This window comes from Manduca sexta, chromosome 23 (assembly GCF_014839805.1).
Source record: "Manduca sexta isolate Smith_Timp_Sample1 chromosome 23, JHU_Msex_v1.0, whole genome shotgun sequence".
NCBI lineage: Eukaryota > Metazoa > Arthropoda > Insecta > Lepidoptera > Sphingidae > Manduca > Manduca sexta.
The window spans coordinates 10,564,455-10,577,030 of record NC_051137.1 but is presented as its reverse complement, the minus strand read 5'-3'; the positions used below and the strand labels follow the sequence as shown (position 1 = coordinate 10,577,030).

Sequence of the window (12,576 nt, the reverse complement as noted above, 5' to 3'; positions counted from 1 at the left end):
ACTATAAATCAACTTCTGGAAATATGACTAATAATAAAAAAAAATATGAACATGAATTTAACTCCTGTCGTCCAATTATTCTTTATTTAATCTGGATTTTTATGTGGAGGTACTTAATTTAATAATTCCAGGATTAAACAGTTAACACATCTTAGTTAGATAATATAAGAATCTAATTCAATTATATATTAGTTGTAACCATGTTGTAACAAGCTACAATAATGTTTTTTAATGTAGTACGTACTTACTTATGGACAAACGTAGCCTGCTTAGCGATTACGAACTTTTACTCCCAATAAAGTACTCAATTATCATCTTTCCTTCAGAATGATATATATAAAAAAAAGTTCCACAAATGACTAGGTATCTCGGTGTCGTATTTGTATCAAGCCAATGTATTAAGCGCAACTGTATGATATACGAGTCATAGTCAAGTCACAGTAAACTTGTAAATCACGTAAATGGCTGTAATACTTGACGCTAACATTACAATGTCTATCAGGTCCACAGTACTTACTTATGTTTAATTTGTGCAATTAAAAGTGAGAATAGTAAGTTAGGTCACTTAAGACCATAAGTTTATGTCACCTCGCATGGCCCGCGCCCGGGTACCTATTATGTGGAAGTACAAAAAAGCTTCTCAGCAGCCCCATAGGTCGTGGTCTATACGACCTATTGACATCTGCTGCTAACATGAATGGGTTAAAATTAGATACTTCGGTAATTACTTATACCTTAACACATTGGCGAGGAGTCGATTAGAATGGATCAAATCAGATATCAAAATATTGTGATAGTCAGAAACGTAGTTATATCTGCATACTATACCTACAAATACTTTGCTACTGTTTAGTACGAGCCTCCTCTTTAATGTGTAGAGCTCACATCGCTTAAAATGACATGGCTCCTCCACCAAACTACATTTAAACGCTTGCATTAAATAATCATCGAAAGGTATCTAAAAGTAAGTCATCAGTGAATAGATCCTATGTTAGCCTCAATGTAGGTTTAGATATTCCGTCACTTTCTAAAGAAAATGAAAAAAGTGGTGGTAGATAAGAAATTAGGTAAGTAGTTGAAATAAAAATACTTACAGTAAATAATTGCTTTATTTAATTAAAAACTTTAATTTAACTCATTTTCACCTCATTTTAGTAGTCACAGGTATAATATTTATGTTTATAAATTATTAAGTCTCTGTTCCTATTTATAAATTATAGACTATACCTACAGCAAGAGCCATTCGCTGGTCACCATTACCTCATGAAGAAAATCTTATAATAAATACCTATAATAATAATAATACGGCTGGCACGGCACTTTGCTACTACTGAGATGGTCAGAGGCCTTATTTCCACCACGCTAGCCTAATTAGGGTTGTCAGACTTCACATACGGTTGCAATTCTTTGGAGAATTCTTACATGTTTCAATTTCCCCACAATGTTTTCTTCACCGTTAAATCAGACAATGATTTAATTGATAACTTCAAAATGTCAGAGGTGTGTGCTTTGGGTTTTGAACCCGCGGACATCCGTCTCGGCAGACCTTTCCATTTCCAACTAGGGCACAATAGCCTAGTTAAAAACTCACTAAATAAGTAATATTCTTAAAATTTAATTTAATGAACAGTAGTGTAGCTTGCGACACAGGGGACATATATCTATATTTTTTGGGGGCTCATCAGGGCAGTGCGAACTTTTAGGCGCCCGCTTAGTTTAATGTAAGTATGGGCCAAGAGGGGCCCCGTATCACTGATACGGCTGATACAGTGGTAGTTACGCCCCTGTTAATGAATAGATGTAGAATCTGCTAATTACCCGCTAAGTAGGTTGGTACTTTAATTATTACAGCTATAGAGTTTAGGTTTCTTACATGTGAAAGTCCATTGGGCAGGAACCACTGCTTTATTCATTTAGAGCTGCGTCAAACAGGTTTCTTCTAGATGGAAGTTCTGGGTAGTGTAGTTACTGTTTATGAAGGCCAGATATACAAATTTAAAGTAAATTTTATTTACCTCAAACTTATCGAATTAAACAGCTAATGTAGATAATAGGTACCTACTTATTTATTACAATTTATTTGGAAAGAGATTAGAGTGTAATTTGTAGTCGAGTTACCAATTTATGTGACGAGTAGCATTTGCTTAGAAGTTAAGACACAGGCTCCGTCTTTGCAGCTTATTATGAGATTAGAGACATGCATTTCCGCCATCAGATTATTGTCTCTGAGGTATTTTCGTATTGTCTATAGCTCAGTTTTTTATTGGCCTATGATTTCAGCCAACATGAGATATCCGTTATTAGCTTTCAGATTGAACTTAATTAATTTGTTACGCCGGTGTTACACTTTTATAAGTGTGAATTTTTGCAATGTATATATAGACAGGATAATATAAACTATACAGAATATGAATTCAACCAGTCTTTAATAAAAATAGTCTACTGTTTAAAAATGTAAATGTCAGCGTAGCAATTACTTGAGTATGTTGTATAATAATATCACTCGAGAGCAAAGAGAATTATAATATATATGGAAACTCGAGAGTGTAATATTATCCTTATAAATGTTCAGCTATAACTGGTTTGTATAATTAAAGGAGGCCAGTCGAAACGAAATTCCGCCTGTTTTATGCAATTTATATGAGACGAGGTTATCCACTGCCAGCGTAGATAATTGGATATGGGGAGTAGTATGTCGTAACTGTACATCATAATTCTATAATTCACAATCGATATATTTCAAAGCAAATTAGCAAGAAGTAGAGCTATGATGCAATTATTACAGCATGAATTGGTTCAAGTTTGACGGAAATGGTTTTACTGCTTCTCAATAAAATGGAGTGTTACCAAGTCTAAAGATTTTCTGTAAAGTTTTGTAGGTTTAGAATGGCAGCATTCCCCAAAACCAAGCATTGCAAGTTTTGTCGGTATTATTCTTGTATTCTGTGGGCTAATTAAGCCACATTCTGGCACAGAAAGCAAAAGCCATGTATGCATAGAGCATCCTATAATTAAGTTTGTAAGATATAAGAGAGCAACTCAGACTAAGAAATTACTATGATGCGACGTTATAGTGTTACTGGATGGTATAAACAAAATAATATTGTATACATATTCACGCCTTTTATCTTCAAAGGGGTAGGCAGAAGCGCAACTGGTGCTCCGACTTTCCGGCATGTGTATTTCGTCCCATGATGTGACCGCCATATCGGGCACAAATTCCAGACTCTAGGCTGATACTGAGTGTAGAAACTCAATATCCTGACTCGGGGATTGAACCAGACCTAAGCATTGTTGTCGCTCCGTAATAAAACTATGAACTATGATACTGAGACAGTCGGTATCGGTGCGGTGTGTAGAAATTATTTTGCATATATATTATAATTCTCTTTGGAAATTATGTTGAGTGTTTCGAAAACCATTACTTAGTAAAAATGGCTTTTAAGATTTGCATGTCGTAAATTTTATTCTCACGTTGCAATAAAATTTTAAAATAATATCTAATTTACAGTTTCAGAATTTCCTCACTTTAAAAACGTTATCAAGTTGGCGAGTGAAATTAGATCTTAATATATTTGCACAAGTGTGTTTTTAAAGTGTATGGTGGCGTTCTCGTAATTACGAGTGCAGTCTCCCAAACAGAAACGGCAAGTTTACGCTTGTTGAGTCGGTAGGTGTGCGTGGCGCCAGCGGCCGCTTGACACTATTACCTGCGGTTATGTTTACAAATGATGTCAAGGCCCGATTAGGTCAAGGATTTCACTCCCTCCGGCCTCCGTGCTCCCCTTTCTGGGTCAAAGCTGTATCGCTCCGTAGTAGGAAGATGTAAATGAAACAGACGTGTCACATATTCAGTTGTTTATTATCTATACTGTACTCAAAATTGATCCGAAGATCACATCACATAGTAATTTCATAAATAATATTACAATGTCATGTACTTTCTGTGATTGTTCGTGAATAAAAAAATGTTCACAATATTATCAATACTTTGTTCACTGGACCGGTTTACCTTTAAGTAGATTGTAGGTACATACTACATAATAAGATACCGTTATTTAGGTACTCAAACAACTTACAATGTATTTGATGAGAGTTATAATAGTCAATTATTGTGTTGCAGTTCATTTTTTTGTCAATATATTTACAGTTTTACATTTTTTTTTGTGATTTACAAATAAATTCTTGAATATTTTAATTAGGTCATCATTATTCCATTTGGATTTATAATAACAGTACTTTATAGTTAAAAATATCACAAAAATGAAATATATTATGTGTAAGACACACGCAACATTAAAAATACAACAAAAAGAAAAAATATAAAATCCACTAGAAACCTTGGGCCAGACGAGTCCCTTCTAAATAGGAAGGATACTTTCGATGTTCATCTTTCATAACGGCAATTTGATACCATAATTATTATTATCACACTAATTAATTATAAAAGTAATCGATTGTCTTACAATAAATGCGTCAGATCATAAAATTTTGATTATAAAAATTATAGGCAACAAATAATTCATGAAACGATAAATTTTAACAAAAAATAAAATGACAACTTATACATTTAAGAGCCATAGTGCCGTATTGATAAAAGTGAACTGTTCACCTTAGCCACTAGCACGGACTGATATCTAATAACAATCAATCAACATAAACACAAACGCAACGAGCTACTAACGAGTTTGACTCCGCATCCGATATTCACCTTTTATCGATATGGCATTCCACTTACGTTACGACAATAAATATAACACGCTTACACATTAATCACTTCTTTAATTCCGACGCTAGGAATTATTTCATAATATATACCTAAAAATATAATCACGGCACAAGTATCCCTCCGACTAAATTACTAACGTAGTGTCACTTTATCAGGATTTAGAATCAAATATGTATTATGTATCTTAAATATTTCATTATTAATATATCATTATCAAAATATCCACTAAACGGGAGGAATAAATCAAATTATTAATATTTACTCTAACATTAATCGCATGACTGATCAACAAAAAGGATATGGACTAGGAATAATATCGGGCATCGTAGGCTTCCGTGCCCACGGGGTGCGCTGCCGCGGCTGCGACACTCCCGCCTCTCTATCCGCATGTACTGCACGCGTGTACACGTGACGCACGCGTGACGCACACGTGACGCACGCGTGACACATACGTGACACACACCAACCACCTCCACGTACGCACGCTGTTCGGAGCTCCGACAACGCGTACGAGTACGTGCCGAACGTTAATACTGTTTGTGTCCAAAACAATACAACCTCAAGTCTGTACTGCTCGCGAGCGCAAGCGGGCCGCACTCGCCGAGAGGCGTCGGACTCGATCGTCGGTTATGTTTTGTGCATCGATAGACGGGATTCGATCGGTAACAGAATGATATCTAGCAAAATCTATCCGGAATAAAAGCCGACGTTCTATCCTAAAATTAAGGTATATATAGCTTGGAAGTATGCTTTCTTCGTTTTAATATTGTCCGATAACGTTGATTGTATTTCGATTTCTGTCCTCTATCATCACTCTACGAGTGTCGCGACCTACGCTAACGTGCGAGCGGGACGAGGCGGGACGAGGCGGGACGCGGCGGGGCGAGACGGGGCGAGGCGACGCCGCCGACACCCGCGACGCCCGCAAAGCTCCGCCGAACATGAATTGTGCTCCGGCGTCAAAAGTTTCGGTGCCGAAGGAGAGAAGCGGCTACTCTATTGGTGTTTCGTTACTGATTTGCTTAATCTAATCTAGTGTAAAACTTGACCTCTAGAAAAAAGTAATTTTATAAGTAAAAAAAGTAACTTAAATCTCACAAAAATGCTCACATCGGGAGTGGGGTGATGCAACTTTTGACACCGGCCGAGGCCGTGGCGGCGGCGTGAGCGGTGGCGGCTCCGACCGTGTGGCGGCCGCTTGCGCCCGCGCCGCCGCCGCGGCCTCGCACCACCCGTAAAATTAATTACATCGCTTATATACAACAAAGTCTCCGTGCGACGCTCGATGGCGACCGCGCCGGTATTTTCAGGAACTCATATCGCATCTTAAAAAAAATATATAATAGTAATAAAACATTTGAAACCTCACTAACTACTGTTCGACGATCTCGGTACGATCTCGATAAAATTACTCAAACGGCTCCGGCGTCTCGAAATCTATTCATATCACAATCGCATGACCGTGCCTGAGAATCATATCCCGCTACTTATGTACACACTCTTTCCCGAAAACTTACACGCGTTCCAGGCGCGAGCGGGCCGACGCTTGTGCTGAGTATAGGGCGGCGGACCGCTCCCGCCGATCTACTCTAACCGATATTCACTAAGATATCACCACCTCCGTCGCGGGAGCGACAGTGCGTTCCGGTCGAACCTGCCATTTCCCGAGTGTGCCAGAGGCGCGATCGATATGGATAACGCGGGGCGCGGGCGATGCGGGGCCAGGGCGGGAGAGGGAACGAGTGGGGAGGTGGACATTGCGGTATACGGGTGGGGGTTAGGGAGGAACGGGTGGAGAGGGTGAGGGTGCTGCGGTGGACGGGCGGCGACGGGTCAGGTTAAGGAGGACGAAGTGCTGGCGGTAATTGAACGGGGATGTGGTAGTAGCGGCAGGCGGCGCGGCGGCACGTGCCGGCGGCGGCGTCGCGACACACCACCACGCGACACCCCACCACCTGCAGCCCGCACCCTGCAACACACCACCGCGCCACGTTACTTACTATCCGCTCACGCCACCGGAACCACTACATTACATCTCCACACTGCCACACTGCCACACTTGTCCACGTCTCTATCGCGACGCGACATTCCAAGTGAACTTCGAATGGGCACGCATGTCGATGAACAAACAACCAAACACGGTAAACACAAACTACACGAAACATAACAAGGTATAAACTAACACGGTTACATCTAGTACAGCATTCGATTTCTACTTTATATGTATGACTACGACTAATAGTAACGAAAAGGAATATACGTAAAGATAGTAAAGGGTGTACTACGTGAACCTATACATTATCATAATCTAGTTAATAAATGTAAAAGAATACATTAAATAATGGAAAGTCCAACCACAGGATTATAATATTTTTATAGACATTTAATTTCACTTGAATAGTATAGTTTATTAATATGTGGTCAGACTTTTACACGTAACTAATCTAACGGCCTCTAAACTACACTATGTGTTACAATATAGGGTCATGCATAATCACCAGGACGGGGAACAAAATACTGAGTGATCTAAACATGAATTCATTTTAATATCATCTCATACACATGAAGTTTTACCACAGGTTTTAATCAATTTTAATCTCACTGAATGACAGTACGTTGTTTATACAAAAAAACGTTGATGAAACCAATACGTAATGAGAATGTATTTTAAACAACCGACAGTTTGGATAGTAACTTTTCATCTAACATTAAATATTCGGATACATTACAAAATATTAGGGGAACATGGTGAAATGAATGACTAAATAGACGCCAGTCCGACGTCACGTGTTCAAATTACAAGAAGTATATTAATGAACCTTCATTAGGGGTAAACAGGAAATATGAAATAACAGACTTGCTTACAATAAAGATGCGAGGGCTCACCTTCACGAATATGAACAAATCTGCATGTGGGTCTTGTACATCCTTGTCGATTAAAATCTTGGCACACCGGGAGGGTGTCCAGTAACTGAAATCACAACAGAATACATTCATTAGTATATATTGTCATTGTATTTAAAAAAAACACGCCTCCTGCCATTCCCACAATGTGTGAATCGTGTTTCATATAAAAAAAAACTTGTGCGTATTTTCATCGAATATGTCTTATAATAATACTTGCGGGTCACCATTGAAAACCTCGAATTGCAAATAAAAAAACTTAGAGGCTCGATTAGAAAAAGAGATCTTGTAACTAGATCTTGACCGCAGATGTCAGTACTTCAAGACTGAGACTTGAACATTTCGATGTTCTTAACTTAACGTCTTATATAAAATTAGGCTCAACTTTGTGGGATGGCACGTAGGCATGCTCTGTTTAACTAATGCTACTTCATAAACAGTCGATCAACATCATTCATATAGAAGAGAAACTAAATAATTTTTGTTTGTTTGTTTGTTTGTAAAGGTCTGTAGGTGTTTCTATTTGTACGTTAGCGACGGTTTATGAATTTTATATATGTTAATAGTGTTAATGCTATGTCTATTTCATCACTTTTGGACATTCATACATCTGACATTGAACATTATCCTCATTGCACAGCCGTCTGAAAAATAACGCTGGAATAGTTTTTGTAATATCAAAGAGCAAAGAGAATCGTAGTAAGAGAACGTATAGAATATATTTTGATCAGCTGTATCGCATTGTCACGGAGGTGCCTAACGGTTGAAGTAAGGACAGATGAGGTATGCGTGTGCAGTTTCTCAGTCGCTACGTAAATTAACACAAACGGGACACACGAAAGGCAAAAGTTGCTCGAAATCAAATCTTGTTGCTGCTTCAATATTACAAGAACTTTACAAGATTCGTTGCACAATATGATTGGGGCTTCCAAGCATTCTTTGTTTGCGTGCGCGCCGATACAAATGTGTGTCACCTTTATATTGTACAAGTGTCGCGAGATAGATAATCATTGAACATGTGGCCACTGGTAATATTCTCGTGACTCGCGAGTGAGGTCCGAGGTTCCGTAACCGTCAGAGAGTTGTGTTAAAGTACGCTGCACTATGCACATAGTAGGTATGAATATATAATATCTAAATGGCATGCAGAACGCTTGAAGTATAATCATTATTGCGCAGCCAATCTTATTTAAGCGTGACTATATTTTACAAAAAAGCTAAAGCATGATGCTAGACAACTTTTACCAGGGCGAAGGGCGTTCTAGAGGATTTGTAGCGTCCAAAGTGTACCCATAATAACCAACTGTTGCTATAATAAAGCTAAATAGGCTGTGTGGGGGTAGTGGCAACACGCGTCGGCGTTTGCGTCGGCGTCGGCTGTGATCACATTGTTATGAGTATCCGTGTTCTCAGCAGAGGAACGGAGGACGGTCATGCTCCTCGACGGAGCCGTGCCCATGGATGTAATGTAAATAGACAAATTAAATTTATACCTTTAGCTTACATGACAGTTCTGGACGTGACATGTTAGTGGTAGTACAAACTGCAACATAATGACCATTAGAGAGTGCGGTTACTGTACGACAAACAAAAGAAAACCAAGTAATATTATTAACTCTACGTGAACATTATAAATAAGCGTCAGAGAGGCCTCAACAAGTCGGAAGCGAGCATTTGAAGCCGCAACGGCGAAGCACTTTAAGCATCGTAGAAGAAAATTCGAAGTGTACGTACAGGGATCACAAGGGGACAGTACAGCGCATACATTTAATATTATAAACATATCTAGCTCAGCGTATTAGGGGTGGGGATTCGTCTCAATATGTTCTGTGCACACAATAGCTGTTGCCACTTCGAGTTCTCTTCCTTCACCATTGTCATTTCAACTACCAACTACGCATAATAATAATTGAATACGTATATAAAGCGTCAAAATGAGTACAAATACAGAACCCCCTTGTTAGCGGTTGATAGTTGACACTGGCAAAAGGTGAATTTTACTTACTGCTAGAAAGTTGACGTTGCAAAATTACTTATTAATATCTATTATTGAACATTTGTATGAAATGTTAGCGCATTGATAACGAGTCAACTTTCTGGCAGACGGTAAATCAAAGGCTTCGTTAAAGTTCAATTATTTATATCGCCCTTACTGAAACTTGCGCAAACCATTACGTCATTATTAATTAAGCATTTGTATTAGCATTAAAGTCAATGTGACAACGTTTGAACTCCATGCAAGTTAAAGCGGCATGTTTCAGTGTGGGCCACAAATACGAAATCATTTATACTGAGGATATTATAGTAAGCTGTTTGTATCTTACCGGGTGTAAGCAAGGCAATACTGTAGAGTGACTTCTTCCACATTGTAAGCAAGTATGTTTCACTATACAAAAACTAAAAATCATCAACAAGTAAGTTGTAGCATCAACTGTTCATTACAATAATAATCATAATAGTTACGGTTACAGCACAATGACTAAAATGATGTGGGTGATGACATATACATGAATCGTCTGATAAGCGATGCCATCAGATCGCGGGCCGCCATCAGCCGGCCCGCGCGAGCTGTCCCATGTTCCATTCATCCCACTCATTGACTTTCTTATGTTTGTCTGCGGGACTGTTGCGTTTAGTAAGGGGATAACACGTGTCCTTGCCACCTGTTCAGCAGTAAAGGAAGATTAAGCTTGCCCGTTTGACTGTTAACTGTTAACGCAACGCTCGACCGACATGTAGCGTCTTCCTTCGATGCATCTCGTCAGGTTAAGAAGCTCATTCAACCAAGCGTACCTTGACCCGTTGTTGAAACTGCCGCTACAATGGTGATCGTGGTCAATATCTGTATGTTGCTTTTAATAACAAGCGCTCAGTCTACTAAGCCCGCCGTAAGCGTAATGAACTAACACAAAACTAAATATGTATAACCTCTCTACTGAAGCGGCTTGATACATTACGCTCAACGTTATTAGTTCTGTTAATGTACAAGCTTGAATTTGCTCTGAAGCTCTACCTCTAGCGTTTTCGACAACAAGATATGAATTTTACTTGTTTATTATAACTTGTGCCGATTCATGTTTCACTTGAAATCAATTATTGTTTGTTAGCGAGAAGTGAGTATACAGTGAATAAAAAGCATCATCAAACTGATGGAAAATGCGAGAAGGTTGGTAAGTCGAGGCAGTATGCGGCGTTGGTTAGAGCGAGGTGTTGAGCCGGTGAGGCCGTGAAGGGTCGCAAGCGTCGCAGCGTCACAAACGACATGCTACCGGCGGTGAGGGGCGGTGAGGAGCGGTGAAGGGCGGTGAGGGTGTAGTGAGAGGCGGTGAGGGGAGGTGTGGGAGCGGTGCGGTGGCGGCTCGCGGCACTCGGCACTCGTTACCTGTCCGCGCTCGTCGGTGTACACCACATAGGGCGCGTTGGCCGGCGCACAGCCTGTCCGATCCGACACAAAAAGCGACAAAAGATTTGCAATGCGGCCGACAGCCGAAGCGGTCATTCGGAAGGCATGTAACAGAAAGCGTATAAATAAACAAAAATATGTGCAATCGAAAGAAACCGGCGGGAGCGACGCTCGTCGTCCCGGCGGCGCTACCGATGAACACGCCGGCACACATAGCACACACGAGGAGCACTAGAATAATGAGAGTAAATACCTGACGAGCCAAACGAACAGGGGTGGTGGATTCTATTCCATGCGAAAATTAGAAGGCGGCTGTGTTAGGTGCGGGCCTGCCGCCGCAAGCCTGTTACCACTAGTGGGTAGGTACGGGATCGACACATCGGCCAAAGCGCACCCGTGCGGAGCTCCTCCGAGAACAAGCGTGTACGTAGCGGGATCGACGGACCAAGCGCTCAACTCTCAGTACGACGAGGGTACTCACGGTAATGGCGATCGACAAGATGTAATAAAAAACGTACAGTCATGCATCTCAAGCGTTATTATTACCGGGATCGTAGACACGAGAAATATACACGCACAGGATGACGACGGTAAGTGAGCGGATATACAATAGAATAGATACAGCGTAAAACTACAGAGACATCCGCGAGGGCGAGGGCCGCTCGCTTCGTCCTCACAATAATACAATACAAATGTGACAACACGCCTAGCTCTAAACGCCCCGACAGGCCGGGGCGCGCCACTCGGTCGCACACATACGAGTCTCTACGCGGAGACCCCGCGCTCGCGCCCCGCCGGCCGCGGGCTCGGCCGCGCGCCTCTCTACGTCGTCTTCATCTTCTTGTACGGGTTCACGGCCGCAGCCGCCGCCGCCGCCGCCGCGGCCGCGGCTGCCGAGGGCGGCGCCGGCGGAGGCATCGCGTACATGTACGGCTGCTGATAGAACGTGGGCATGGGCATGGGCGGCGCGGGCCAGCCGGGCCGCATCATCAGCGGCGCTCGGAGCATCGTCGGCATCGCGGCGCGCGCCTTCAGCGCCTGCTGGGTGTATGCGGCGGCGGCTTGGGCCATCGCAGACTGCTGCGCGGCGAACGCCAGCGCGGCTACGTAGTTCTTCTGCGCCACCTCCTTGGCGACTGCGGCCGGGTCCGGCGCTGTGCCGTCGGCGAGCACGGCCGCGTTGGCCTGCGCCGTCGGCGAGGGGGCCGGGGCCGGCTGCTGCACGGGTTGTTGCGCGGGCTGCGGCGTCGCCTGAGGCGTAGGTTGCGGGGCGGGCGCGGGAGTGTGTGCGGGCGGGAGTGCGTTCGCGGGCGCGGGCGAGGCGGGCGGCAGCGCGACGGGCGCGGCCGCGGCCGGCGGGGCGGACGTGGCGGGCGCGGGGTACTCACATGACACGGGCACGAACGGCTGCTGGAGCTGCATCAGCTGCTGGTAAGTCGTCGCTGGCTGGTACACGGGCACGCCGGCTTTGTCGGCGGCCGGTCGCTTGTACGGTACGACGCCGGGGAAGGCCTGCGAAAATAAAAAGAGCACTTGAATA

The 12,576-nt window shown here is 42.4% G+C and overlaps 1 protein-coding gene across 13 annotated transcripts in view; it reads right to left on the bottom strand.

The window, feature by feature from the left end:
• Positions 1–3,843: 3,843 nt before the first annotated feature.
• Positions 3,844–12,576, bottom strand: part of LOC115440977 (protein muscleblind) — a 253,444-nt gene continuing 244,711 nt past the window's right edge. For 8 of the 13 annotated variants that reach the window (XM_037441982.1, XM_037441980.1, XM_037441983.1 and 5 more), the window contains one exon: positions 3,844–12,548. In XM_037441982.1, the coding sequence (XP_037297879.1) occupies positions 11,859–12,548 (690 nt within the window). In that variant the 3' untranslated portion in view covers positions 3,844–11,858. The remainder of the gene's footprint in view (positions 12,549–12,576) is intronic. The other 5 variants (XM_037441985.1, XM_037441989.1, XM_037441990.1 and 2 more) reach the window with 3 other exon arrangements.